General features: G+C 42.4%; 2 protein-coding genes across 2 annotated transcripts in view; both read left to right on the plus strand.

Moving 5' to 3' along the window:
• The window catches only part of LOC309563348 (uncharacterized protein), a gene marked incomplete at both ends in the record, with an annotated part of 143,082 nt that extends 120,618 nt beyond the window's left edge, over nt 1-22,464 (plus strand). Inside the window, 3 exons of the mRNA XM_082267741.1 lie at nt 10,015-10,275; nt 21,872-21,982; nt 22,411-22,464. Of these exons, the coding sequence (XP_082123867.1) occupies nt 10,015-10,275; nt 21,872-21,982; nt 22,411-22,464 (426 nt within the window). The remainder of the gene's footprint in view (nt 1-10,014; nt 10,276-21,871; nt 21,983-22,410) is intronic.
• LOC309563350 (membrane-spanning 4-domains subfamily A member 4A-like) overlaps nt 10,000-26,713 on the plus strand; it is a gene marked incomplete at both ends in the record, with an annotated part of 45,434 nt that continues 28,720 nt past the window's right edge. Inside the window, 3 exons of the mRNA XM_082267744.1 lie at nt 10,000-10,275; nt 21,872-21,982; nt 26,108-26,164. Of these exons, the coding sequence (XP_082123870.1) occupies nt 10,000-10,275; nt 21,872-21,982; nt 26,108-26,164 (444 nt within the window). The remainder of the gene's footprint in view (nt 10,276-21,871; nt 21,983-26,107; nt 26,165-26,713) is intronic.

The following is a 26,713-nucleotide window of genomic DNA, read 5'->3' on the forward strand; positions in this document are numbered from 1 at the left end:
CTTTATTGTTAAGCCTACTTTTCCTCAACCTGGGACACTGATAGGCCATTGTCCACCCGTGGTCCAACCCCAGCAAGCGCTATAACTTGTCCCATCCCCCCTGGGGTCTTATTCCTACATACTTACTAATTATTCCTTATAGCAGCTGCATTCCTCCCCTTTACCCCTTCACCCACCCCTTGGAATATCCTAGGCGCGAGGGATATACATACCATTTATTTGGAGTATATATACTTTCTCATGAGTGACATTATATATGCATGTAGCACCACTCCCAAGGGAGCTGCTGAGTGTGGGTCCCCCCCCCCCCCCCGGGTTACCGCTAGCAACAACAGTACCTTTAGGCATGTTTTTCAAGTGTGAGCACCTTAGACAAGAACCAGTCCAGTTTCTTTGGTTTTTTTGAGAACTTGGATAGGAGAAGGGAGAAGTGGGATACTCCAACAACTGAACTATGCACAATTAGGCAGGGACACTGTATAATGCTGCTTGACGCTATTTAGCGCTTCACTGACACTGGTTAATGCTTCTCTGATGCCAGTTAAAGCTGCCTGATGCTGGCCTCAGCAAGACCAGTTACTAGAACTTCAGCTCTGACTTTGGGACCTTTGAGCTCCCCAGAATACTCCTTTCTGAGGTAGCTGACATTAAAGCAAACTGTATTGCTGAACACTTCAGGGCCCTTCCTGGCACCCCCTTTACTCCCCAAACTTCAGGGCTTTGCTACTTGGCACCCCCTTTACTGTACAATTCTGGTTAGCTGGCTCCTGGATCCCATTTGACCTCACTGGAGTGGTCCCCTCTCCTAGGCAGACACCTGGGTAGATCTTGAGTACTCACAACACTGGTTTTCCTATAGATCTCTGCCCAGCAGTTCCACTCGGTTAGCAACTCTGGATCCCTTCAGCTCAGCTCAACCTCCAGTCCCTAGGCCAACTGCCTAGACCACTTTTTCACTTTTACAGGAGGAGAGACAGCCGTCACCTCCTCTTGGGACTGATGCGCCGCCAAAAGCCACTCTGTCACATGCTCCCTCAGGATTTATTTCCAATCCCAGGATGCATTGCAGCAATGCCCTCCCACTGGGACAGTCATAAACCTTGGTGTGCTATTGGCCAGGTTTCCCCCACCATCTGACGAGATCCCTCATTAACCACTTACCGCCCGCCCGCCGTCATATGACGGCGGGACGGTGCGGCTATTATCCTGGGCGGACGTCATATGACGTCCGCCCATTCAAGCACGGCAGGCGCGCGATCGCGGGCGCGCCGCCGTGCACTGCCGGTGTCGGTGTGTCCCCGGGACACAGGCGGTCACCGGCAGGGGGGAAACAGCCAATAGGCATGGCTGTTTCCCACGTGATCGGCTGTGTTCCAATGACACAGCCGATCACAATGGAGGCGGCCGGGAGATGACCGCGCATGCGCGATCGGGAGCGCGCAGCGCGGTCATGTCGGTGGCACTGTGTTCCGTAGGAACACAGCTGTCACCGGCGGTAGTAAACAGTCACTGACAGTGACTGTTTACTATGTGATCGGCTGTGAATCCATTCACAGCCGATCACAAAATGTAAACACAGAGCAGTAACTGACTGTTACTAGCTCTTCTCTCCTCATACAGTTTCCAGTATGAGGGGAGAAGAGCTAGAAATAGTGAGTTACTGCTCTGTACACATGTACAAAGTAAAATCACACTAAAATCACAGTAATAAAGGTCCCCCCACACAGTCCTCAGCCCCCCCCAATGTCACCTGTCACCCAACAGTCACCTCATCAGTGCCCAGAAATTGACACCCATAACGTTCACATGTGAGCGCAGCGATCGCGGGCAAAATCACCGCGATTCTGCCCGCGATCCGGAAATCATTGCAAATTGCGGGACGCCTGTGCGTTGCCCGTGATTTGCAATAGCACCCCAAACGCTGTGCGATGTTGCCGCCATTTCCGCCTGCCGAATCGCAGTAACATCGCGCAAACATCGCATGACGCCCAAAAAAGTACAAGAGTTTCTTTGGGGCGTCATGCGTTGTTTGCGTGATGTTACCGCGATTCGGCAGGCGGAAATCGCAGCAACATCGCACAGCGGGCAACGCACAGGCGTCCCGCCATTTGCAATGATTTCTGGATCGCGGGCAGAATCGCAGTGATTCTGCCCGTGATCGCTACGCTCACATGTGAATGTAGCCTAAAGTTCACCGGTCACCAGAGACTGCCATCAGTACCGCCGTGCACCATCGCCCGTCACCTGTCACCCATCAGTGACCATCGCCCCGTCACCTGTCACCCCATCAATCACCGTCACCTGTCACCCCATCAGTCATCGTCATCTGTCACCCCATCAGTCATCGTAACCTGTCACCCCATCAGTCATCGTCACCTGTCACCCCATCAGTCACCGTCATCTGTCACCCTATCAATCATCGTCACTTGACACCCCATCAGTGATCGTCACTTGTCACCCCATCAATCATCGTCACATGTCACCCGGTCAGTGATTGTCATCTGTCACCTCATCAATCATCGTCACCTGTCACCTCATCAATCATCATCACCTGTCACCCCATCAGTCATCATCACCTGTCACCCCATCCGTCATCGTCACCTGTCACCCCATCAGTCATCGTCACCTGTCACCCCATCAGTCATCGTCACCTGTTTGCCATATACATGCAATCACTTACTGACCGCCTAACGACTATATGCGTCGGCCATTAAAAGCTAAATACTGGGGTTATGGCAGAAGATAGCCCCCATAACCCCGGTATTTTTTGAAACGGCGGGCGGTCGGCTTTCAGATAAGGGTGGTCCCAGTGGCGGATTCGCCGCGGAATTACCCTTACGGTGCAGGGGAAGAGGTGCCCCCCCCCCCTCCTGCCGCGTCCCAGACGTTTTCCCAGCTTACCGGACCCGCCGGCAGCGGGGAAAACTATCCGGTCCCGGATCCTCAGAGACAGGAAGTCGAGTGAGGGCAAGATGGCCCTCACTCAACTCTATGGTCTTGGAGGACCGGAGCTACGTCAAAAGACGTTGCCTAGCAACCGGTTTAAAGGGCCGCTTTTTTTTTTTGCTTTTTTTTTTTTCCTCTTTCAACAATTTTTCTTTTTTTTTTCTTTTTTAGTGTAGTTGTGAGGTGTGAGGTCTTTTTGACCCCAGATCTCACAATAAAGAGGACCTGTCATGCCTATTTCTATTACAAGGGATGTTTACATTCCTTGTAATAGGAATAAAAATTATCAAAACATTTTTTTTTTTTAAACTGTGTAAAAATAAAAAAATAATAAATAAAATAAATAGGAAAAAAAAAAAAAAAAAAAATTAAAGCGCCCTGTCCCCGTTAGCTCGCGCGCAGAAGCAAACGCATACGCAAGTCCCGCCCACATATGTAAACGGTGTTCAAACCATACATGTGAGGTATCGCCGCGATCGTTAGAGCGAGAGCAATAATTTAAGCCCTAGACCTCTTCTGTAACTCTAAGCTAGTAACCTGCAGAAATTTTTAAAATGTTGCCTATGGGGATTTTTAAGTACCAATGTTTGGCGCCATTCTGTGAGCATGCGCAATTTTGAAGCATGACATGTTGGGTATCTAATTACTCGGCGTAACATTATCGTTCACATTATGGAAAAAAAATTTGCTAAATTTACTGTTTTCTTATTTTTTAGATCAAAAAAGTGATTTTTTTTCAAAAAAATCGCATTTGGAAGACTGCTGCGCAAATATGGTGTGATAAAAAATATTGCAACGATCTCCATTTTATTCTCTAGGGTCTCTGCTAAAAAAAATATATAATGTTTGGGGGTTCCAAGTAGTTTTCTAGCAAAAAAATGATTTTAGCTTGTAAACACCAAGTGTCAAAAATAGGCCCAGTCTTAAAGTGGATAAATGGACAACTTTGTGTAAAGCGCTACTTGGATGTTAGGCCTATGTATGTGGCCAGGCTGTGAAAAAGTGTTACATATGTGGTATCGCCATACTCAGGAGGAATAGCAGAATGTATTTTGGGGTGCAATTTTTGCTATGTACATGCTATGTGTTAGAAATATTGCATAAATGGACAGCTTTGTATAAAAAAAAATGTGTTTTCATTTTCTTTCCACATTTTCCAAAAACTTGTGGAAAAAAATGACATATTCAAAAGACTCATTATGCCTCAAAAATTATACGTTGGGGTGTTTGCTTTCCAAAATGGGGTCATTTTATAGGGGTTTCCATTGTCCTGGTGCTCCAGGGCCTTCAAAAGTACGATAGGTTGTCAGGAAATTATATGTGAAATTTGTGCTCCTAGAATGCCGGACGGTGCTGGTTGGATGTTAGGCCTCTGTATGTGGCCAGGCTGTGAAAAAGTCTCACACATGTGGTATCGCCATACTCAGAAGGAGTAGTAGAATGTGTTTTGGGGTGTAGTTGCAAGTATACATGTGCTGTGTGAGAGAAATAACCTGTTAATACGGCAATTTGTAAAAAAAAATAAAATAAAAAAAAAAATCTTCATTTTGCAAAGCATTGTGGGAAAAAATTACAACTTCAAAAAACTCACCATGCCCCTTATTAAATACCTTGGAATGTCTACTTTCCAAAAAGGGGTCATTTGGGGGGTATTTGTACTTTCCTGACTTTTTAGTGTCTCAAGAAATGAGATAGGCCTTCAGTACATCAGGTGTGATCAAGTGTGATCAATTTTCAATGATTCGCACCATAGCTTGTGGACTCTATAACTTTCACAAAGACCAAATAATATACACTTACTTGGGTTATTTTTACCAAAGATAAGTAGCAGTATAAATTTTGGCCAAAATTTGTGAAGAAAAATTACTAATTTGCAAAATTTTATGACAGAAACAAAGAAAAATGCGTTTTTTCACAATATTTTCAGTCTTTTTTTATTTATAGCACAAAAAATAAAAAACCCAGTAGTGATTAAATACCATCAAAAGAAAGCTCTATTTGTGTGAAAAAAAGGACACAATTTTTGAATGGGTACAGTGTTGCATGACTGAGTAATTCTCAGTCAAAGTGTGAGAGCGCTGAAAGCTGAAAATCGGTCTGGGCAGGAAGGGGGTGAAAGTGCACTGTAGGTAAGTGGTTAAATACAGTCGGGAGACTCCCCAGACTCAACAGACCACACCTGGAAGCATGTGACAGATTAGCTAACAGATTAGGCCCCCCTGATAAGCAGACATGGCCACATATATGCTTTGTCCTAGCACCTACCTAGGAGGGTGCTACATGTAGGTAAGTGTAAATCCAGCAATATAAGAAAGCAGAGTTCCAGTCTGTAAAGTTCAGAGACAGATATATGGAGGATTCCTCAGTGAGTATATGAAACGAGGATCAGAGTGTTGATATCAAATATGTGTGAGGACTCCTTAAGTTCTCCTACATTTCCATCACCAAGGTTTTATCTGCCTCTTACCTCCAGACTTAGACCCCCACAGGGTCAAACAGCATAAAATCAGAAAGCTCCCGTCCTCATACACTGAAAAATGGCTACTTCTGGACCTCTTCCACAGAATGCACATGTAGGGGAAAGGAAGCAGACATCTCTAGACTCAGACCCCTCAGGATCGCTGATGAAGTCCCGCCCACACAGGATGTAATGCATTCGGGGGGAAACCACGTGACCCGCTGCCATCTTTGTACACCAGGAAATGCAGCCGTACGCCCTGCTCGCTACATGCCTGTATTTCAGCCTGTTTTACAGCGTTTTTATGTAAGTGCATCTTCGTTTTACAATTAAAATCCTTCATTTTACGGAAAGCACTAGATGTCTGCTTCCTTTCCCCTACATGTGCGTTCTGTGGAAGAGGTATAGAAGTAGCCATCTTTCAGTGTACGAGGACAGGAGCTTTCTGATTCTATGCTGTTTGACCCTGTGGGATCTGGGTCTGGAGACTTAGACTCCACAGGGTCAAACAGCATAAAATCAGAAAGCTCCAGTCTTCATACACTGAAAAATGGCTACTTCTGGACCTCTTCCACAGAACGCACATGTAGGGGAAAGGAAGCAGACATGTAGTGCTCTCCGTAAAATGAAGGATTTTAATTGTAAAAAGTAGATGCACTTACAGTCAGGTCCATAAATATTGGGACATCAACACAATTCTAATATTTTTGGCTCTATACACCACCACAATGGATTTGAAATGAAACAAACAAGATGTGCTTTAACTGCAGACTTCAGCTTTAATTTGAGGGTATTTACATCCAAATCAGGTGAAAGGTGTAGGAATTACAACAGTTTGTATATGTGCCTCCCACTTTTTAAGGGACCAAAAGTAATGGGACAATTGGCTGCTCAGCTGTTCCATGGCCAGGTGTGTGTTATTCCCTCATTATCCCATTATCCCATTTACAAGGAGCAGATATAAGGTCCAGATTTCATTTCAAGTGTGCTATTTGCATTTGGAATCTGTTGCTGTCAACTCTCAATATGAGATCCAAAGAGCTGTCACTATCAGTGAAGCAAGCCATCATTAGGCTGAAAAAACAAAACAAACCCATCAGAGAGATAGCAAAAACATTAGGTGTGGCCAAACAAACTGTTTGGAACATCCTTAAAAAGAAAGAACGCACCGGTGAGCTCAGCAACACCAAAAGACCCGGAAGACCACGGAAAACAACTGTGGTGGATGACCAAAGAATTCTTTCCCTGGTGAAGAAAACACCCTTCACAACAGTTGACCAGATCAAGAACACTCTCCAGGAGGTAGGTGTATGTGTGTCAAAGTCAGCAATCAAGAGAAGACTTCACCAGAGTGAATACAGAGGGTTCACCACAAGATGTAAACCATTGGTGAGCCTCAAAAAACAAGAAGGCCAGATTAGAGTTTGCCAAATAAACATCTAAAAAAGTCTTCACAGTTCTGGCACAACATCCTATGGACAGACGAGACCAAGGTCAACTTGTACCAGAGTGATGGGAAGAGAAGAGTATGGAGAAGGAAAGGAACTGCTCATGATCCAAAGCATACCACCTCATCAGTGAAGCATGGTGGTGGTAGTGTCATGGCATGGGCATGTATGGCTGCCAATGGAACTGGTTCTCTTGTATTTATTGATGATGTGACTGCTGACAAAAGCAGCAGGATGAATTCTGAAGTGTTTCAGGAATATTATCTGCTCATATTCAGCCAAATGCTTCAGAACTCATTGGACGGCGCTTCACAGTGCAGATGGACAATGACCCGAAGCATACTGCGAAAGCAACCAAAGAGTTTTTTAAGGGAAAGAAGTGAATTGTTATGCAATGGTCAAGTCAATCACCTGACCTGAATCCGATTGAGCATGCATTTCACTTGCTGAAGACAAAACTGAAGGGAAAATGCCCCAAGAATAAGCAGGAACTGAAGACAGTTGCAGTAGAGGCCTGGCAGAGCATCACCAGGGATGAAACCCAGCGTCTGGTGATGTCTATGCATTCCAGACTTCAGGCTGTAATTGACTGCAAAGGATTTACAACCAAGTATTAAAAAGTGAAAGTTTGATTTATGATTGTTAATCTGTCCCATTATATTGGTCCCTTAAAAAGTGGGAGGCACATATACAAACTGTTGTAATTCCTACAAAGTTCATCTGATTTGGATGTAAATACCCTCAAATTAAAGCTGAAAGTCTGCAGTTAAAGCACATCTTGTTTGTTTCATTTCAAATCCATTGTGGTGGTGTATAGAGCCAAAAATAATAGAATTGTGTTGATGTCGCAATATTTATGGACCTGACTGTACACAAAAACACTGTAAAACAGGCTGAAATACAGGCATGTAGCGAGCAGGGTGTACGGCTGCATTTCCTGGTGTACCAAGATGGCCGCGGGTCACGTGGTTTCCCACCGTACGCGTTACGTCCTGTAAGTCCCGCCCACACAGAACGTAACGCGTACAGCATTTTTATGTAAGTGCATCTACTTTTTACAATTAAAATCCTTCATTTTATGAAGAGCACTAGATGGCTGCTTCCTTTCCCCTACATGTGTGTTCTGTGGAAAAGGTCCGGAAGTAGCCATCTTTCAATGTACGAGGACAGGAGCTTTCTGATTCTATGCTGTTTGACCCTGTGGGGTCTGAGTCTGGAGGTAAGAGGCAGATAAAGCCTTGGTGATGGGAATGTAGGAGAACTTAAGGGGTCATCACAGGTATCTTATGTCAACACTGAGGAATCCTCCATTTATCTGTCTCTGAACTTTACAGACTGGAACTCTGCTTTCTTATATTGGTGGATTTACACTTACCTGCATATATATCGTTGCTCTGATATATTCAATTATATGCTCAACATGTGTATTCTATTATGATTGTGCTGCACTTTTATGTATGATTTCATTTAGAGGCTTTATGTGATTGTCCTTTAGTGTTCAGCTGGCAAACTCTTTTCATTTATTCATCGTTGTGAGTTCAGCGCTGAATATTTACGTTTATATCTTTCACACATGAGGCAGTTTTTACTGCCACCTGAAAATTAGTCTGCCATGGAAAATTTTTCAAAGGGCGGGAGAGCAGAAGCTTCTAGATATTCAGGAGGTGATCTTGACCAACAGGGTTTGCACCAAACCCCGACTGTTCTTTTTTTTCTGAAATGTTTTTTCTTTCTAGAAAAAAACCCCCAAAAAACAGTACATGAAATTCTCCCCAAAATCTATTTCCAGACCCGTATTCTAGGTGATCCCATGCAAAAAAAAAAAAAGGAACTCTGTCCAAGAAAAAGACCCTTATCTTAGCATGCAGCCTGATTGGCCAGAAAATGGAGGGGGAGGAGGGGGGGGGGGGGTGAGCCATACGGGGCCACATGCTCTTAGCATGGGGAGGGCGACCCCCTGACAAGGGTGTAGGAACCCACACAAATCTGGGGGGGACAGCATTTTTACTCCCCAATGATTGCAGAGTGCCACAGCATTGTACCCCAATGATTACAGAGTGCCACAGCATTGTACCCCAATGATTGCAGAGTGCCCACAGCATTGTACCCCAATGATTACAGAGTGCCACAGCATTGTACCACAATGATTGCAGAGTGCCACACAGCATTGTACCCCAATGATTGCAGAGTGCCACAGCATTGTCCCCCAATCAATGCCGAGCCAGCGTGCGTGCTCCCTTCAACTCAATGCACTTACCTGGTGGCGGCGGCTCGGCTATCGGCGGCGGCGGGAAGGTGAGCGGCTTCTCCCTCATCCTCTTCTGCGGCGGGAACCGGCAGGCGGCCTCTCCTCTTCTCTGCGGCGGGAACCGGCGGGAAGGTGAGCGGTGGTGAGCGGTGGTGACGGTAAGTGACTGACGCACGCACCGGTACCGCCCCCATTGCGACGTCAGTGATCGGATGTCCTGGATGATGATTGGTCCAGGCTGGAGACTGGACCAATCACAGCCAGGACATCACAAAGGTGGGGGTGGCCAAGCGCTCTTTCCTGCGCCCAGGTTACGCCCCCAGAAGGCAGCCAATCGGCGCCTTTCTGGGTTGTAAACCCCACCCCCCCTTTAGCCACCACATAGGCCGGCGATGTACTAAACTGGGGGGAATTTCACCATACCTGTCCTCCCCCGCATTATTTCCTGGGGGGATGTGTCCCCCCGTCCCCCCCGGTTCCTACGCCCATGCCCACTGACAAAGCATTTGTCCTGATGCCCCCATATACTGCCCTCTATGTGAATTAGTAAAAGGTACATAGTACCCCTGATTACTCATAGTACTCATAAAGAAAATGCAAATAGTAAAAAACACACTGACAAGTACTTCAATGAACAAAGAAAAACCCTGTTGTATATCTATTACTAATCATGTCCCCCCAGTAATGTAGATCTATGTCAATCACAATAAACTATGCCTGCAGACCCGTCAACATATCCGGTGCCAAGGACCGATCACAGCGCATGACATGTCCATATTTTATCATGACCGCATTTGCATTTTTTTTTTTAATAAGTGCATGGAATGTGTACAAGAATATTCCCTCAGTCCTTCTGGATATTTATTTCTGGTATTTTCTTTTACTAGTGAGCCTGAAAAATGTCTTCTACCCAGTTCGACAACAAACCAGGAAATATTAACTTTGCACAACCCAATCCTGCTGCTCCCCCGCTTGGCCAGTGGAATGTTCCTCCAGGAGCCCCCGGATATAATCTACCTCCTAACCCTCAGATGTGGAATGCCCCTACTGCACAACAGTGGAACCCCGCTGCTCCTCAGCAATGGAACAATCCAGCAATTACTGTCATACCTCAGATGACCCAGTCAACTATGTTCCATCAAGAATTTCTGAAGGGTAATCCAAAAGCCCTGGGGGTAAGTGTTGGGAGAAAAATTATTTTTATGTGTTTTGCAAGCATGTGCTCCTAAAAGATAACCAGTTGATTTGAATGAATGTATTTGCCTAAACCGAGTGTTCAGGAAGATTCATAGGTAGCCATATACACTATATTAAAAACAAAAGAATGTGAATCAGCGCTTATGATCCAAGTGAAAAGCTGCTAGCAAAAAAGTGCAAAATATACATACACTAAAAGCAGCGCTCAAATAAAATAAAGTGCAAACATATTAAAGTGCATCAATTCTATACATTGTCGCAGTGATGGGTTGTAACACACAATATAACGATTGTTCACTCAAAAATGTCAAAAGTTCATAGAAATATCCCAGTGCAAATGATGAATCGTAAAAGTTCACACATGTAGCTGTGTCCACCACCGTATAAGTGAATTTCTGTTTAACCACTTAAGCCCCGGAGGATTTGGCTGCTAAAAGACCAGGGGGTTTTTTGCGATTTTTTAACGGACAATTGCACGGTCGTGCGACGCTGTACCTAAACGAATTTGACGTCCTTTTTTTCCCACAAACAGAGCTTTCTTTTGGTGGTATTTGATCACCTGTGCGATTTTTTGGTCATGCGCTATAAACAAAAAAAAAGCGTCAATTTTGCAAAAATAACAATATTTTTCACATTTTTTTATATGAAATTCCCCAAAAAAAAATGTAAAAATCAAAATTTTTTAACATTTTCGGCCAATTTGTTTTATGCTACATATGTTTGGTAAAAAAAATCGCAAAAAGCATATTTTGATTGGTTTGCGCAAAAGTTATCGCGTTTACTAACAAAGGGAAAGTTTTTTGTAATTTTTGGTGGGTTTTTTTTTAACGTGTAATGGCGGCGATCTGCGATTTTTTTTTGCGGTACTGCGACATTGCGGCGGACAGATCGGACCCTTGACTGACATTTTTGACACTTTTGGGGTTACCAGTGACATTACTGCAGTAATCAGTGCTATACATATGCACTGTTACTGTAAAAATGACACTGGGAGGGAAGGGGTTAACTGTATTGGAGAGGGAGGGGTTAAGTGTGTCCTAGGGGCGTGTTTCTAACTGTAGGGACATGGCTATTGGTGTAAAAACAGAGATCAACGGTCCTACATAGTAGAACCGTCTGATCTCCATTTTTTACACCAGGGAGAATGACGGGCGGCTTGTTTACATAAGCCGTCCGCCTTTCTCCCTTCACCGGAGCGATCGTGAGTGACCGGCGGGTCACACGCACTGACTTGTCAGTGAACGAGCCGGGGCGGGCGCGCGCCTCGGCGGGCGCGCGCCCGCCCGCAATTGGCTCACAAGTCAGTGACAGGCGAGTGACGTAACGATACGTCACTCTGCCTGGCCGGGGCTGACCGCCGCAGTATATAGTCGTGCGGCGGTCGGCAACCGGTTAAATCATTTTTATTGAGTTTTCAACAAGAAAAACGGGGATGCGGTACGAGGCGGCACACACAGGCCCGGTATAAACGTCTATTTTCGACAGTAACGGCCATTAATTGAATCTGATCGTGTTCTACTATATTTGATTCAATTACAACCCCCTAACTGACTCTCCCTCTCTTATATACTCTGTAGCATGATAAACTCCCTTACTTGGTGATAAGAACTACAACTCTTAAAGGGGGCAGTACTAACCATCCCCTGAGTTCTGTGCCAAAATTACATCATGGGATTGACTCAGATATCTGACTGAGATTATCAGCTTAGATAAATGTGTAAGTAATTTGGCCATATACTGAATCTAGAGAAAGGGCCATCTTTTATACATACATGTTTATATTTTTGCAGCTCTGTAACCTTACAAACTACCAGGGCTGGATCTCTGTGTGCGCCCATCTCCCCCCGGGGCCTCTTTTTGATTATATTTTAGCGATAGCAGGATATATGACATGCAAATCAGTGACCTGATCAGGTGTCCAATAAGGTACAACAAACATCTTCTTTTTAGTAGAATCTGCTCTATGTGTGGGGGATTTTCTATCGGAGATCTTTTCCACACGGCACCTTACCCTGTATCTATAGACATATATGCATGTAGCATGTATCACAGCATATTCACGTCTATCTATCTATATATATATATATATATATATATATATATATATATCTTTCTTTCTACTCTATATCGTCCCCCCCAGAGTATCTGCGCTTCCCGATCTTGTTCCTGCATGTCACCTTATGGTCAAATCTGGTTCTTTTTGGGTGATAAACCCAACTGGTGTGGCTTTTGGTGGATCTGCACGGTGAAATGCTCACATAACTAAGTGCTTTTTGTACATGAATTGTATGTAACACATTTTTATATTTTGATATAGTACCATTACGACCATATTTTCAACAGCTATACGCCCCTGAAGAAGCATTTGGCGAAACATGTTGGGCGCTTTTTAGTCCACAACAGCCGGGTTATTTTCCGGACAAGCCACTCTAATTTAATACGTATATGGTCTATTAACACCTTGAATCTTTTCATGAAATGTATCCAATTTTTTGCTCTGTTTGTCTTTACTTCCCCTCACTTGTATTGTGATTGATTTTATACTTGTATTTAGTAAAGTCCAAATGATTTTATATAGATTTGTGAATTTCTAATCTCTATCTGGTACCCATAAAGTCCCATCCTTTGGTCTCCTAGCCCTCTCCAAATCTCACTACGGCAGGAGCTCTGAGGTTTCAGAGCAATGTCTTTTTGAACAATTAACATGGGGACGTTGGTACCATTTTGTACTTTGTTTATTTACCCTACCTCTATATAGACACACCTCAATCTATCTAAAAATATCCTAGTGCAAATAATGAATCGTAAAAGTTCACACATGTAGCTGTGTCCACCCCCGTATAAGTGAATTTCTGTTTAAATAATTTTTATTGAGTTTTCAACAAGAAAAACAGGCTACATAAACGTAACAGATAATCGATAACCAATTGCAACAGGTAGTAAAAGAACGGCATGGGAAAACATAGCAGGTACTTTTGACAGATTTATGGAGTACAAGCAGTGCCATCTAGTGTTTGAAAAGTAATTAACATGCAAATAATCATCACATTAAAACAACAATCTTGTGCAATACTCTAATGCCATCTAGCGGCCACAGTCAGAAGTGCAGGCTTGTATGGAATAGGTTTGGATAAGAGAAAAGCCGTCAGTTAGCAAAATGTGCGTTGTTCCAAGCTTTCCATTGTTGCCATTCAAGTGTTTCTTTCTGGTACGAATCGTACGTGCAAGTCATGAGCATTTCATATATGTGATGAGTCAGTGTGGTGTTTATGATCTCTGTAAGAGAGGGGGGTTGGCTGCATTTCCATTTTCTTGTAATGGAGATTCTGGTTGCCAGGAGCAAGTGGAGAGTAACCTTATGCGACCGCACAGGGAAGCGTTCTATCGTGAGGTTCAGGAGGGCTAATTCTGGTGACAGGGGAATATGTTGTTGTGTGCTTGTGGAGAGTAGTTAAAACACCTCAGCCCATAGCTTGGCTATGGATGTGCAATTCCAGAGAATGTGTTTGAGTGTACCTACATGTCCAATTCCCCTCCAACAGGTGGCCGGGAAATCGCCTTTAAATTTTGCTAGAAGTGATGGTGGGATATACCATCTGAGGGAAATCTTTACTTGCAGCTCTCTGAGTGAAGCACTAAGGGTGGCTTGGTGACCTGAGGTAAAAGCTTTTGTCCATTGTTGAGAGGTGAATGAGGCCCCTAAGTCTTGTTCCCATTTCGCGAGGGGAGGGGCTTTTGAGAATGTGCTTTTATTCTCTGAGTAGGTGGTAGATCAATGAGATGCCTTTGCTAGTTTGTGAGGTGGAAGATAGGTATGTCCATAGTGCAGTAGGAATCTGTGCTTGTACTTGGGGGTTTTGGCGTATGCACGCAGTAATTTGGCCATAATGAAGCCGTTCTGATGAATTTAGGTGAAATTCAGTGGATAAGTGAGCAAAGGATTTAAGTGTAACGTTGGAGTATAGCGATACCAACATAAGTGGAGGGTCTTTGAGCCACGAACGCAAGTTAAGATCGGTGACTATCTGCAGTACGCTTGATAATGGCAACTGCACACCGGATGTTGGGGTGGAAGTCCAACCCTCGGTGAGAAGACGGTGCCATGCCTGAATGGTTGCTCTGATGGTAGGGGACAGGTGGGCAGGTAGTTTCCCACCCTTCCGTCTGCTACACAACCAGGCGTCAAGGTCCCCATAAGGGACTGAGACTCGTTCAATGGCCCCCCAAATGGTATCAGGGGGTCCTGGAACCAGTCTCTTGTGACAGTATAGATGCTATATAGTAGTCCTCCAGGTTGGGCAGGGAGGTTCCCCCTACTGATTTATGTTTAAATAGCATATGTTATGGGGCTTTTGGGTTTCTTGCCTCGCCACAAGTAGCTGGTCAAGGAGGATTGAAGGGAGCAAATTAATGACTTAGGTACCTGAATGGGAAGGGACCTGTAGAGGTAACGTAGTTTAGGTAGGGTGCACATTTTAAATGCTGCTAACCTTGAAAACGCACCCCCAAAGGGGTCATCCACGCCTACCACTGAGCTAATCCCTCACAGTCTTTAAAAGGGATATAGTTTGCTTGAAATAGGTGATTTGTGTGTTTTGTGAGGGTGATGCCTAGGTAAGAGATGCCGTCATCCGTCTAAAGATAAGGGAAGGAATGGGAGAGAAGGTCCTAGTTATGCTGTCTACACCTAGGTCGGGGATGTTGGACTTAGATTAATTTACTTTGTATAAGTATATATAGCACCAAAATCTGAGAGGATGTGTTTGACCTTCGGCAGAGAGGTAGCGGGGTTGGATAGCATTAGGATAATGTCATCGGCGAAGAGCCTAATGCGATGTTCCTGGGGGCCCACCTTAATTCCAGTGATAATTGAGTCAGAGCATATCTTTTGAGCTAGTGACGTATAAGTGAATTTCCAACTCACCAGAGCCAGATGCTGTCTATGTTATAGGACAGAGCTATTACCTCAATGCCTAAGGTCCAGCCATCACTTCATTTATGAAGTGGTAGCTTTTGATGTGAGTCTTTTTATTGTTTGTTTGTTTTGTTTTTTTTTACTATTTGTACACTGTATTGGTTGTCAGTGTTTCAGTATTTTATTACATTTCAACTTTAACTTCGTACTACACCATGAGCCTCTTCCTTTTTATTTGAACTCTCATGTGATGTGCTGAGTTGACAAATTTACTGGAGGGTGTCCGCGTGACCGGATGTCACTGAGAACCCAGACTTCCAGAGATCACGAGGCTTATTGTCAAATACCCTATTGCTGTCCTATTGTAACGCTCCTGCGTTTCATGTATGGTGTGGATTTTCAGCTGCAGAAATATTCCACTTCAGTAGTCATGTAAGAGAGATGCTGAGATACCATTCCCAACCTCAATGACTCATCATGTGTGGAAGGTCTTAATTCAGCTAGTAAATACACACACTCAACAAGCTGGTTCCTAGAGTGACTTTATGTATGTAGTAACACAGTGATGAAGATTTAAGAGATAGGTTGAGTGGAGGTGGTAGGTGACAGACACTTGAGGGTAAGACAGTAGCAGATGGATGCAGGTAGGTTTAGCAATCATGTATGGTAGCAGATGACAGAGTAGCAGGTGGACATACAAGAGAGATCAACCCAGTGCAGGAATAAGTAGCAGTAGTCTTAAGAGCTAGCAATCTAGATATGCAGATGTGATAAATAGTCTTTACTATGCAGAGCTAGATAGTGTAAGCTTAGTATAAGTTTATAGAGGGTTCCCCTGCGGGGTACTTAGCACTAATAGCAATACAGCCGAAGGTTGGTTCAGGAGGAGCGGATGATCCGGAAGCGGGATGCAGGGATCAGCGCAGCGAGGTTCCGTCAGCGAGGTATGCTTGCAAGCACGAAAGCTTCAAGCCAAGTTAGCATCCAGGTAAGGGTGTTTGAACGAACACATGTGAGTGAGAACCGGCGATTTAAATAGCCATCTAGTCCGGCGCTAAGTGATGACAGCTTCAGTCTTAAAGGTGTATGCGCACCTTTCCAAAAGAGAATGGTGGGGCGCATACACTTGTGAAAAGAGTAATTTAGGGTACCAAAGGTACCGGAACATTACACCTATTAGTAGACAGCATCTGGCTCTGGTGAGTTTGAAATTCACTTATACGGTGGTGGACACAGCTACACGTGTGAACTTCTACGATTCATCATTTGCACTGGGATATTTCTATGAACTTTTGAAATTAATGAATGAACAATCGTTATATTGTGTGTTACAACCCATCACTGCGACAATGTATACAATTGATGCACTTTAATATGTTTGTACTTTATTTAAATTGAGCGCTGCAATCCTTTTTGTATATTTGTTATACACTATATTAACAAAAGTATTGGGACGCCTGCCTTTACATGCACATGAACTTTAACCACTTGCCGACCGCCCACCGCAGAGATACTGTGGCAGGCTGGCTTGGCTGTGCCAACTGACATATGGGTATGTCAGTTTGTGGGAGCACTCCTGGGGGAGATCGCACACCCGTCCCCAATAGTCAGCAGGGATGCCGATCCACGGGACCAGTGGCAGCGATTGCCGCTGGGCACCCGCAATCATTCCCCGCTGAGAGAGAACGACAGTCTGCTGATGTAAACACAGCTGACCGTTCTTCTCTCTGTAATGATCACAGAGCACCTGTGATCCTCCTATTTAGGGTCTTCATTTCACAAGTCCCTCCCCCATAAAGTTAGAAACACTCCCCTAGGCTCACACTTACGGCTGTCTCACTCACCAAGAGGAGGCGATAGGGAGAGAAGGTTACTAGGAAGAGAGGCATGGTGGATTTTTAGACTTAATACCAGATCACCTCAGGGGTTAAACCTGAGATGGGATGTAGATCTGCACATACATTAAACTGTCTCTCTCCAGTATCTCTCTTCCCTTTTGGTCTCTTTATAATAATTTTTCTTTATTATTTTCATTGATTTCTTTTTTCATTTTTATCTATGTATACTATCATTGTGTAGTTTGTGGATATTAAGTGGCACATACATGGCATACCTGCCAACTGTCCCATTTTCCCCGGGACAATCCCGGCAAATAGGAGCCTGTCCCGGGTATTTTACAGTGTCCCTGTTAATCAGGGACAATGTAAATCACACAGTGTCGCTCTCACCCCAGCTAGGAGTTGTAGTTCTGGCAGCAGGTTGTCTCTCTCTCTCTGTGCCCGCTCACTCTTCCCGCCTGTCGCAAATTTAACGTGTCACCGAAGGCAGGGTGTCAGCATGGTGCACTTTCCAAAATCTGCCAGCAGGGGGAGGCAGAGCACCTTCCGACAAGCTGGAGGCCTCACACTCCATTAATTACTACTATCAATAATGTTTTTTTATAGATATAATTTATACACCTGTTAATTGATACATATATATAGTTTTCTAGCTCTAGATAAATGTGTGTACATATCCGTGTATGTGTGTGCATATATATATATATATATTTATATATTGCTCAAAAAAATGAAAACAGACCTCAATCCTCAATGGGAAAAATCTCATGCTGGATATCTATACTGGTATGGACTTGGTATGTGTAGGATAATATGGACTGGGTAATGTGTTAGGATCTATACTGGTATTGACTATACTGGTATGGACTCTGTAATGTGTTAGGATGGTATGGACTGGGTAATGTGTTAGGATCTATACTGGTATGGACTGGGGAATGTGTTAGGATCTATACTGGTATGGACTGGGTAATGTGTTAGGATCTGTACTGGTATGGACTGGGTAATGTGTTAGAATCTATACTGGTATGGACTGGGTAATGTGTTAGGATCTATACTGGTATGGACTGGGTAATGTGTTAGGATCTGTACTGGTATGGACTGGGTAATGTGTTAGAATCTATACTGGTATGGACTGGGTAATGTGATAGGATCTATACTGGTATGGACTGGGTAATGTGTTAGGATCTATACTGGTATGGACTGGGTAATGTGTTAGGATCTATACTGGTATGGACTGGGTAATGTGTTAGGATCTATACTGGTATGGACTGGGTAATGTGTTAGGATCTATACTGGTATGGAATGGGTAATGTGTTAGGATCTATACTGGTATGGACTGGGTAATGTGTTAGGAGTGAAAGGATGCCACATTGTTTTATGTAAATGAAAATTATCACCCTACAGGGGGCTGAATTCAAAGACAGGTGAATAAAGTGTGAAATGTGCTCAGGTGTGACCATACAAAAAATTTAATATGTAAATATAAATAAAGTATTAGGTGTAAATAAGTACAATAAAACCTAATTATAGCAGATAGTATAATCATACTTATTTACACCTTGCACTTTATTTATATTTCCATATTACATTTTTTGTATGGTCACACCTGAGCACATTTCACACTTTAGAATTGCAGGGAATTGTGATGAGAATTTTAAACTTTAGGCAGAAGTAGTGCAGCTGAATGGGAGAATTATTCCAACTCTGCTACTTTGGCCTCAAGTTTTCAATTCCCTTTTCAATTTCCTGTAATTCTCTCTTTATGAAGTAGACCCTATAATCTGATAAGTAGGCGGAGATTAATTATGTGGAGTGGGCGGAGCTTCGGGGAAGTGGGTGTGGTAAGTAATTGATAGCTGTGCTGCAAAGTGTCCCTGGAAATTTTTTTCAAATGTTGGCAACTATGACATGGGTTTCCTTAGTATATACTACAACTTATTCTAATTCTTGTTAATTGTCTACAATGAATTGGGACAACGAATGGGTGGAGCCCGTGATATGAAGAGTCACTATATATTTAAAAAATGTTGTGTCTAAATGTAGTTATGACTAAGGCCTTATAGGCTGAAAAGCATCAACTGTAGTTATGACTAAGGCCTTATAGGCTGAAACGCGTCAACTGATCTTATCAGCAGTTGTGTTCTGTGATTAATGAATAAAGATGAAGATTTTTTTAAGAACAACTACCGGTTTGCGGATAACCTTTCTACATATGTACTCAGTTAAACGGCTGTGGATCGGGCACCTGGGAGCTTGTTTATTGGTGAGCTGTATGGGTAGTAGCACTGCTTCTTCTGTTTGCATTTTGAATCCTTTGATAACCCCTGGATTAACCCCTTCCCTGCCATTATTAACCCCTTCATTATTACAGTGCATATTTTTAGAACTGATTACTACAGTAATGTCACAGGTTCCCCCAAAAGTGTCAAAAATGTCAGTTAGGGGTCCAATCTGTCTGCCGCAATGTCGCAGTCCTGCTAAAAATGGCAGGTCGCCGCCATTACTAGTAAAAAAATAAAAATGACATCAATTTCTCCCCTAGTTTGTAGAAATTGTGCAAACCAATCAAAATACACTTATCTGGATTTTTTTTTTTACCAAAATTTGTAGCAGAATACAAATTGGCCTAAAAGGAAGAAAAATTTGATTGAAAATTTTTTTGGGGGGAATATTATATAGTAGAAAGTGAAAAATACTGTTTTTTTTTTTTTTCAGAATTGTCGATCTTTTTTCGTTTATAGCGCAAAAAATAAAAATAGCAGAGGTGATCAAATACCACCAAAAGAAAACTCTATTTAGGGGGGGGGGGGAGGACATCAATTTTATTTAGGTACAGCATCGCCTGACCGCGCAATTGTCCATTAAGTTAACTCAATCTGAATCACCCAAAATTGCCTGGTCATTAAGGGGGCAAATCCTTTCGGTCCAGAAGTGGTTCATGACATCCCAGTTTTAGTCTGTAGGGTTCAATATTGAGATGGCCCACCATTTGTAGCTATAACAGCTTCAACTCTTTCTGGGAAGGCTGTGCACAATGTTTAGGAGTGTGTCTATGGGAATGTTTGACCATTCTTCTAGAACCGCATTTGTGAGGTCAGGCACTGATGTGGACAAGAAGACCTGGCTTGCAGTGTCCATTCTAATTCATCCTAAAGGTGTTATATTGGGTTGAGGTCAGGACTTTGTGCAGGCCAGTCAAGTTCCTCCACCCCAAACTTGCTTATCCATGTCTTTATGAACCTGGCTTTGTGCACTGGTTCAAATCATTTAGTGGAGGGGGGATTATGGTGTGGGGTTGTCTTTTAGGTGTTGGGTTTAGCCCCTTAGTTCCAGTGAAGAAAACTCTTAGGGAGTCAACATACTAAGAAATTTTGGACAATTTCATGCTCCAAACTTTGTGGGAACAGTTTGGGGATGGCCCCTTCCTGTTCCAACATGACTGCACACCAGTGCACAAAGCAAGGTCCATAAAAACATGGATGAGCGAGTTTGGAGTGGAGGAATTTGCGTGACCTGTAGAGTCCTGACCTCAAGACAATAAAACACCTTTGGGATGTATTAGAGCGGAGACTGCGAGCCAGGCCTTCCTGTCCATTATCAGTGCCTGACCTCACAAATGTGCTTCTGGAAGAATGGTCAAACATTCCCATAAACACACTCCTAAACCTTGTGGACAGCTTTCCCAGCAGAGTTGAAGCTGTTATAGCTGCAAAGGGTGGGCCGAGTCCATATGCAAGCTTCCGAACTAAGACTTGGATGCCTCTAAAGTTCATATGTGTGTAAAGGCAGACGTCCCAATACTTTTGGTAATGTAGTGTATTTGTGAATGATCTACTAGGCATTTTGATTTACACCTCCCTTGAAGATAACTTATCTCCAATTTACCTTGTATGCCTACTAAGGACACTCACATGGCGGAGTGAAGGCTACCATACATTATTCTCTGATAGGGGAAACCAACATGATTATGCTTTTTTAATGAATGGCAGCAAAGGAAACAATGATGATCCTCTGCCTTGTTCACATTTGTTATTATGTTACTTAATAAGTCTGACCTACTGTGACACAATAAGGCAAGTCTACTCTGCCGGTCATTAAATTGGTAAAGTGGGATCGATTCAACCCAACCTTTAACTTTTATATCTCTGATTCATGTGTGGATGGGATCCACTGGGGATCTGAATTATCTAGTAGTAGAGGATGCAGGCGATATATATATATATATATATATATATATATATATATATATATATATATATATATTATGATTATACTACATTTTCTTATAAAAAATGTGGCCCTAATAAGAGAGTATAGTACCGTCTTACTGGACATAGGACATCATAGGAAGGGAACTCCATGCCTCAGTTCCTTGCACGGTTCGTAACTAAATAAAATCTACACTAATATAGATTCTATACAATCCTAAATGAGACTTTCAGGGTTTTACTGATGGGTAAAACAATCTGCTGAAGATCAGCTATTTAGATTGCAAGGTCTAAGCAAATGTTTCTGTAATAGATCTTACCATCTTCCTATCTGTAGATGTTGATGTAAGATTTGCCATAATTTCCAAAACTGGCAGCTAAGTAGGAAGGTCTGCATGCACTATGATCATCTGGTCCAAGTTGGACATGGCTTGGTAGGCTTTATGGGCTCCCCAGGAGTAGAGTTGGTTTACCAATGCATCTTCTGTGCAGTGTCACAGGCTACTGGATGAAGATATATTAGTTAACCATTGTTACCCTTTTTTAATTCATACATAAAAATATCTAGATATAGTCAGCATGGAAAATAACTGTCTTATTGTTATGATTTTAGATTATCCTGATCGTTGTGGGCATCGTACACATTGGCATGGGTATTGGTCAACTTTTCACAGCATCCTATATTGCAGTGTACAGTGGAATCTCATTCTGGGGAGCTATTTTTGTAAGTAAAATATTTCAATAAGTAATAATACTTCAAATGTTTGCAAGAAATTGACAATGTATGTTCTTAACTTGCCAGGTGCCAATATAATACATGCACTATAACACAATACATATCAGGTGCTGTCTCTGAGGAGCTACCATACACACCAGGCATCCTGCCATAGGAGCTGCCATACATACCAAGCACCTCCCCTGAGGAGCATCTGATATATAAAGGCACATCCACATAGAATACAGATGATTTTTGGGTGAAAAGTTAGTTAGCGTAAACCCTTACCATATGGAGAAGAGAAAACTTTCTAACTATGCAGCCCATAAAATGCCAACTCAACAGCTGAGTTCCTGTCCACCCACAATTCAGTCCAAGAAATTAAAAAAATAGCTCATGCTCCTGTTATTATTGTATGTTGCTGATTTTTAAACAAGGTCAAAGAGGATCATAATCACACTCCAGCATTTTTTCTGAACCTTGCCGAGTGAAAAAAGTGAAGTAAAAATAAACGGCTAAGCCTTTTCCTCGCTATGGTACAAAAGCATCTCAAGGAAGTAGATTGGACTAGAGGAGCAAAAGATGATTTGACTAGTGAGGAACGGCAGGCCTTAAAAGAACTAAAGGACGTTAGAAACATCATAATGAAAACAAGTGACAAAGGGGGCAATGTTGTTGTCCTTAATGAAAGTAACTATGAAAATGAGATAAAAAGACATCTTAGAGATGAAACTACCTACAGACATTTAGAATCCAACCCTTTTCCATTATTAGTCAATAACCTTAATGAAAAATTTAAATTGGCAAGGGAGGCAGGTTTATTGATAAACCGTGAATTCAAACATTTAAAAGTGGGGGACTTTAACATCCCGACTTTCTATGTAATCCCAAAGATACATAAAAACCCAGTCAAACCGCCGGGGAGACCAATAGCCTAGATGGTGGGAGGACCTTTAGAACGAATAGGGAGGTATCTCGATCTCCTCCAGAAATATATGGTCATGGAGTTGAAATCCTATGTAAAGGACATAAGGGATGTGTTACATAAAATTGATCAACTAAAGATGGAAGGAGACGTATGGTTGGCTGGAATAGATGTTGAGTCCCTGTACACCTCAATACCACATTCCTGTGAAATAGGAGCCATAGAATTCTTTCTGGAACGTATTCCAGAAATGGGTCTGCAGAATGAGTTTCTTCTGGACTTATTGTCGTTTGCATTGGAGAGTAATTTCTTCCAATTTGCAGGCAAAAATGATCAGCAAATTAAAGGCACTTTGATGGGGGCACCGTAGGCCCCAGCCTACACATGCCTCCACCTAGGGATGTGGGAAGAACAAGAGGCCTATGCCTTGCCAATGTACCTCAGCCAGGTAAATACCTGTCTGAGGTACATTGATGACGTATTAATCTTGTGGATAGATACATTACATTAGTTTATTGAAGTTTTAAATAGAAATAATCAAAACATCTGCCTAACTTATACTGTGGACAAGGTTCAGCTTCCCTTCCTGGACCTACTAATCCCCGGAGAAAATAACATACTAATTGCCTGTACATACCGTAAATCGACAGCAGCTAATACTTTATTACGGGCAGATAGACATTATTCACAATGGCTAAAAAATGGGATACAAATTGGTCAATTGTTACGTATCAAACATAATTGTACAAAACCACAAGACTATAAACAGGAAGAGAGCAATCTATATAGAAGATTTAGTGAACGTGGATATTTGCAATTACGTAGGGCCAAGCAAAAAGTAACAGGGGGCGTGAACGTAATGAGCTATTACAAAATAAGTGAAAAATAGGTCAATAAGATATAACCCAGAATTATGAGCGACTTATTACCACGTTTGGTGCTCAGTGGGACAAGGTTAGAAGAGTTCTACAAAAACATTGGGGGATTTTGTGAAATAACCTGAATATAACCTGAATATAGCCAAACATATGGGTATATCCCCCAAGATGACAGCCCACAGAGCATCAAATTTGGGTGATATGTTGATTCAGTCAGAGTTTGTTAGAACTCCGACCGAACATTGGCTTACAACATATCCAAGGACCAAAGGCATGTTCCCATGCAGGAAATGCCAAATATGCCCATTTGTTGAATGCAATACTAGATATATTGACTCAGACAATTAAAAAGAATACATAGTTAAAGATCTGATTAACTGTTCTAAAGTAAGGGTCATCTATATGCTCACCTGTCCTTGCAACAAGTTTTACATTGGTAAGACAAAAAGACAGTTGCGGATAAGGATAGGTGAACATATGAGGGAGATGAGAGAAAAAGACCAGGAAAACCTTTTGGACAAATACATGGAGATAGCTCAGAGGGGATGAAGGTCAGCGCATATATGCCCTTAGGCTACCACCCAGGGGAGGCGATTTTGACAAAGTACTGATTAAAAAAGAAAAATGGTGGATTTACAAATTAGGGGCCTTAGTGTCCATGGGATTAAATACAGAACTAAGTTGTCAGATATTTTTACAGGATTGATAGGACTGACCCCAAAAAATTGAGTGTTGTATATGTATATATATGGAGGTCCAAGTTTAATCAGGGTTGTCTTAATATGTGAGGACATTTTGTCTCCCCCTAATCTATCTCATCCCCCAAGTGCTTTTGTTTCTTATCTTGTCTCCTATCCAAGCTAGTTACACAATGGTTTTATAATACTTATTCCTCATAGCAATATTTTGAACAGTGAGTAAATAGCAAGAGTGAGGTCAAGTGAAGAATAGATTTCACCACTTGAATTCCACCTATGAGGGGCGATAATGCAAACAAGTGGCCAACCTTGCTGTAACAGATGGACGCTTTAACAGAGTTATTTTAAAAAGGCACATTGCCACCTTAAGGAAATTGCAATAGGGATGCCCCATATTGGATAGAACGTCTATTTAAGACAGATGAGAGGGGAGAAACGTCATCCTGACAAAGCTACGCATGACGTAGCGAAACACGTTGACGTCACAGTTACGTCATTGGAACTCTTGAGTCAACAAGCCCTTTGGAGAGCTGTCTAAACGGGGACCTGGAAGGAAAACACTCACAGCGTGACTACCAGAATGTAACCTGGACCAGCAAATTCCATAGGAGAGAGTGACCTAGGAATGAACCTGCAGTCTCCTTACAGGCACAGGACTAATGAACAATTGCTATTATGGTTATTCATCCCATAAGTATTGGTGGAATCTAGAGCAGGGAGAGGCCCCCGAAGATCTTGTACAGCTGATCTAACAATAAGTTAACAGCCTGACTATAGGAGGATCATTTGGAAGGGGTAGGCCTGCTCGCTTCCAATATTTCATTATTGAGTGACTTCATTGCTATTATTTAGGATATTTTTTCTACTCAATTATCAAAAGACTATACAAGGGATATACTCCCCTCAGCATAATTGCAAAAGCAGCTTCCTTTTGAGTACTCAGGTCCACCATGCCAGATGATCTATTGCTATTGTTCATTGGGCCCTGGGGCCTATGTATACAGTGATAATGAAGTCTTACTAGCGCTTGTTTCTTAGGTATTAATTTAAGCCATGAATTGCGCAGTTTTGCAGTATACATAGCAATATTGGGTCCGGACGTATTATTGGTGACTATGTCGTTTATGGGTGGGAAGGGGAACCTGTTCCAGCTTATATGGCAACACAGTGAGTGACACTATACTGTATCTTTACTCTTTTGGTAATTAATTAATATATGTTTACACTACCAGCAAGTCTAGTGTCTGCTTAGATAACCGCTTGGTTTTCTTGGGGGTGGTTTCCACCCTCACTCCGATCTAACCGAATTGTATTTTTTGCGTATGAAATTGGTTAAAGGAGCAGGACACCACAAGTTGGTATAGACACTGGTTATGTGATTTGATCATATCTTATCCCCCCTTCTTGTTTTGTTTATCCAGTGAAAATTGAGCTGCTATTTCTTACCATCTAAAAATGCGGTCTGTCTGTCAATCTGTCTCCCAGCACACAGTTCAGATCAGTATACTTGTTCAATACGTTCATTATGAACACAACAAGTGTTGAGCCACAATTCCAACCACATGGCAAAGCCTAAAACCACTGATCTACCATTTTTTTTCCATTTAAAGTCAATTTTGCTTATATTTTGCAGAACATTATTGCAGGATCTTTGTCAGTGGCCGCTGTATCCAAGCCTTCCACGTGTCTGGTAAGTGAACCAATGTAAAACTGAGTTCTGATTGATCATATTGTCACAGAGCTAATAAGTTAGCATACTTGATTGACTTCAGCTCCGGAAGGTTTTACCCCCTTAATGACCAGGCCATTTTTTTTGCGATTCGGGACTGCGTTACTTTAACGGAAAATTGCGCAGTCGTGTGACGCTGTACCCAAATACCATTGATGTCCTTTATTTCCCACAAATAGAGATTTCTTTTGGTGGTATTTGATCACCTCTGCGATTTTTCGATTTTGCACTATAAACAAAAAAAGAGCGACAATTTTGAAAAAAAAAAACGCCATATTTTTTACTTTCTGTTATAAAACATTCCCAATTAAATTTTTTTTTAAAAATCATATTTTTATATCAGTATAGGCCAATTTGTATTCTGCTACATATTGTTGGTAAAAAAAATCCCAAAAAGTGTATTTTAATTGGTTTGCGCAAAAGTTAGAGCATTTACAAACTACAGGATAGACTTTTGGAATTTTTATTTATTTTTTGGTTTTTATTAGTAATGGTGGCGATCAGCATATT

This window comes from Pelophylax lessonae (assembly GCF_965119305.1).
Source record: "Pelophylax lessonae genome assembly, chromosome: 9".
Lineage (NCBI taxonomy): Eukaryota > Metazoa > Chordata > Amphibia > Anura > Ranidae > Pelophylax > Pelophylax lessonae.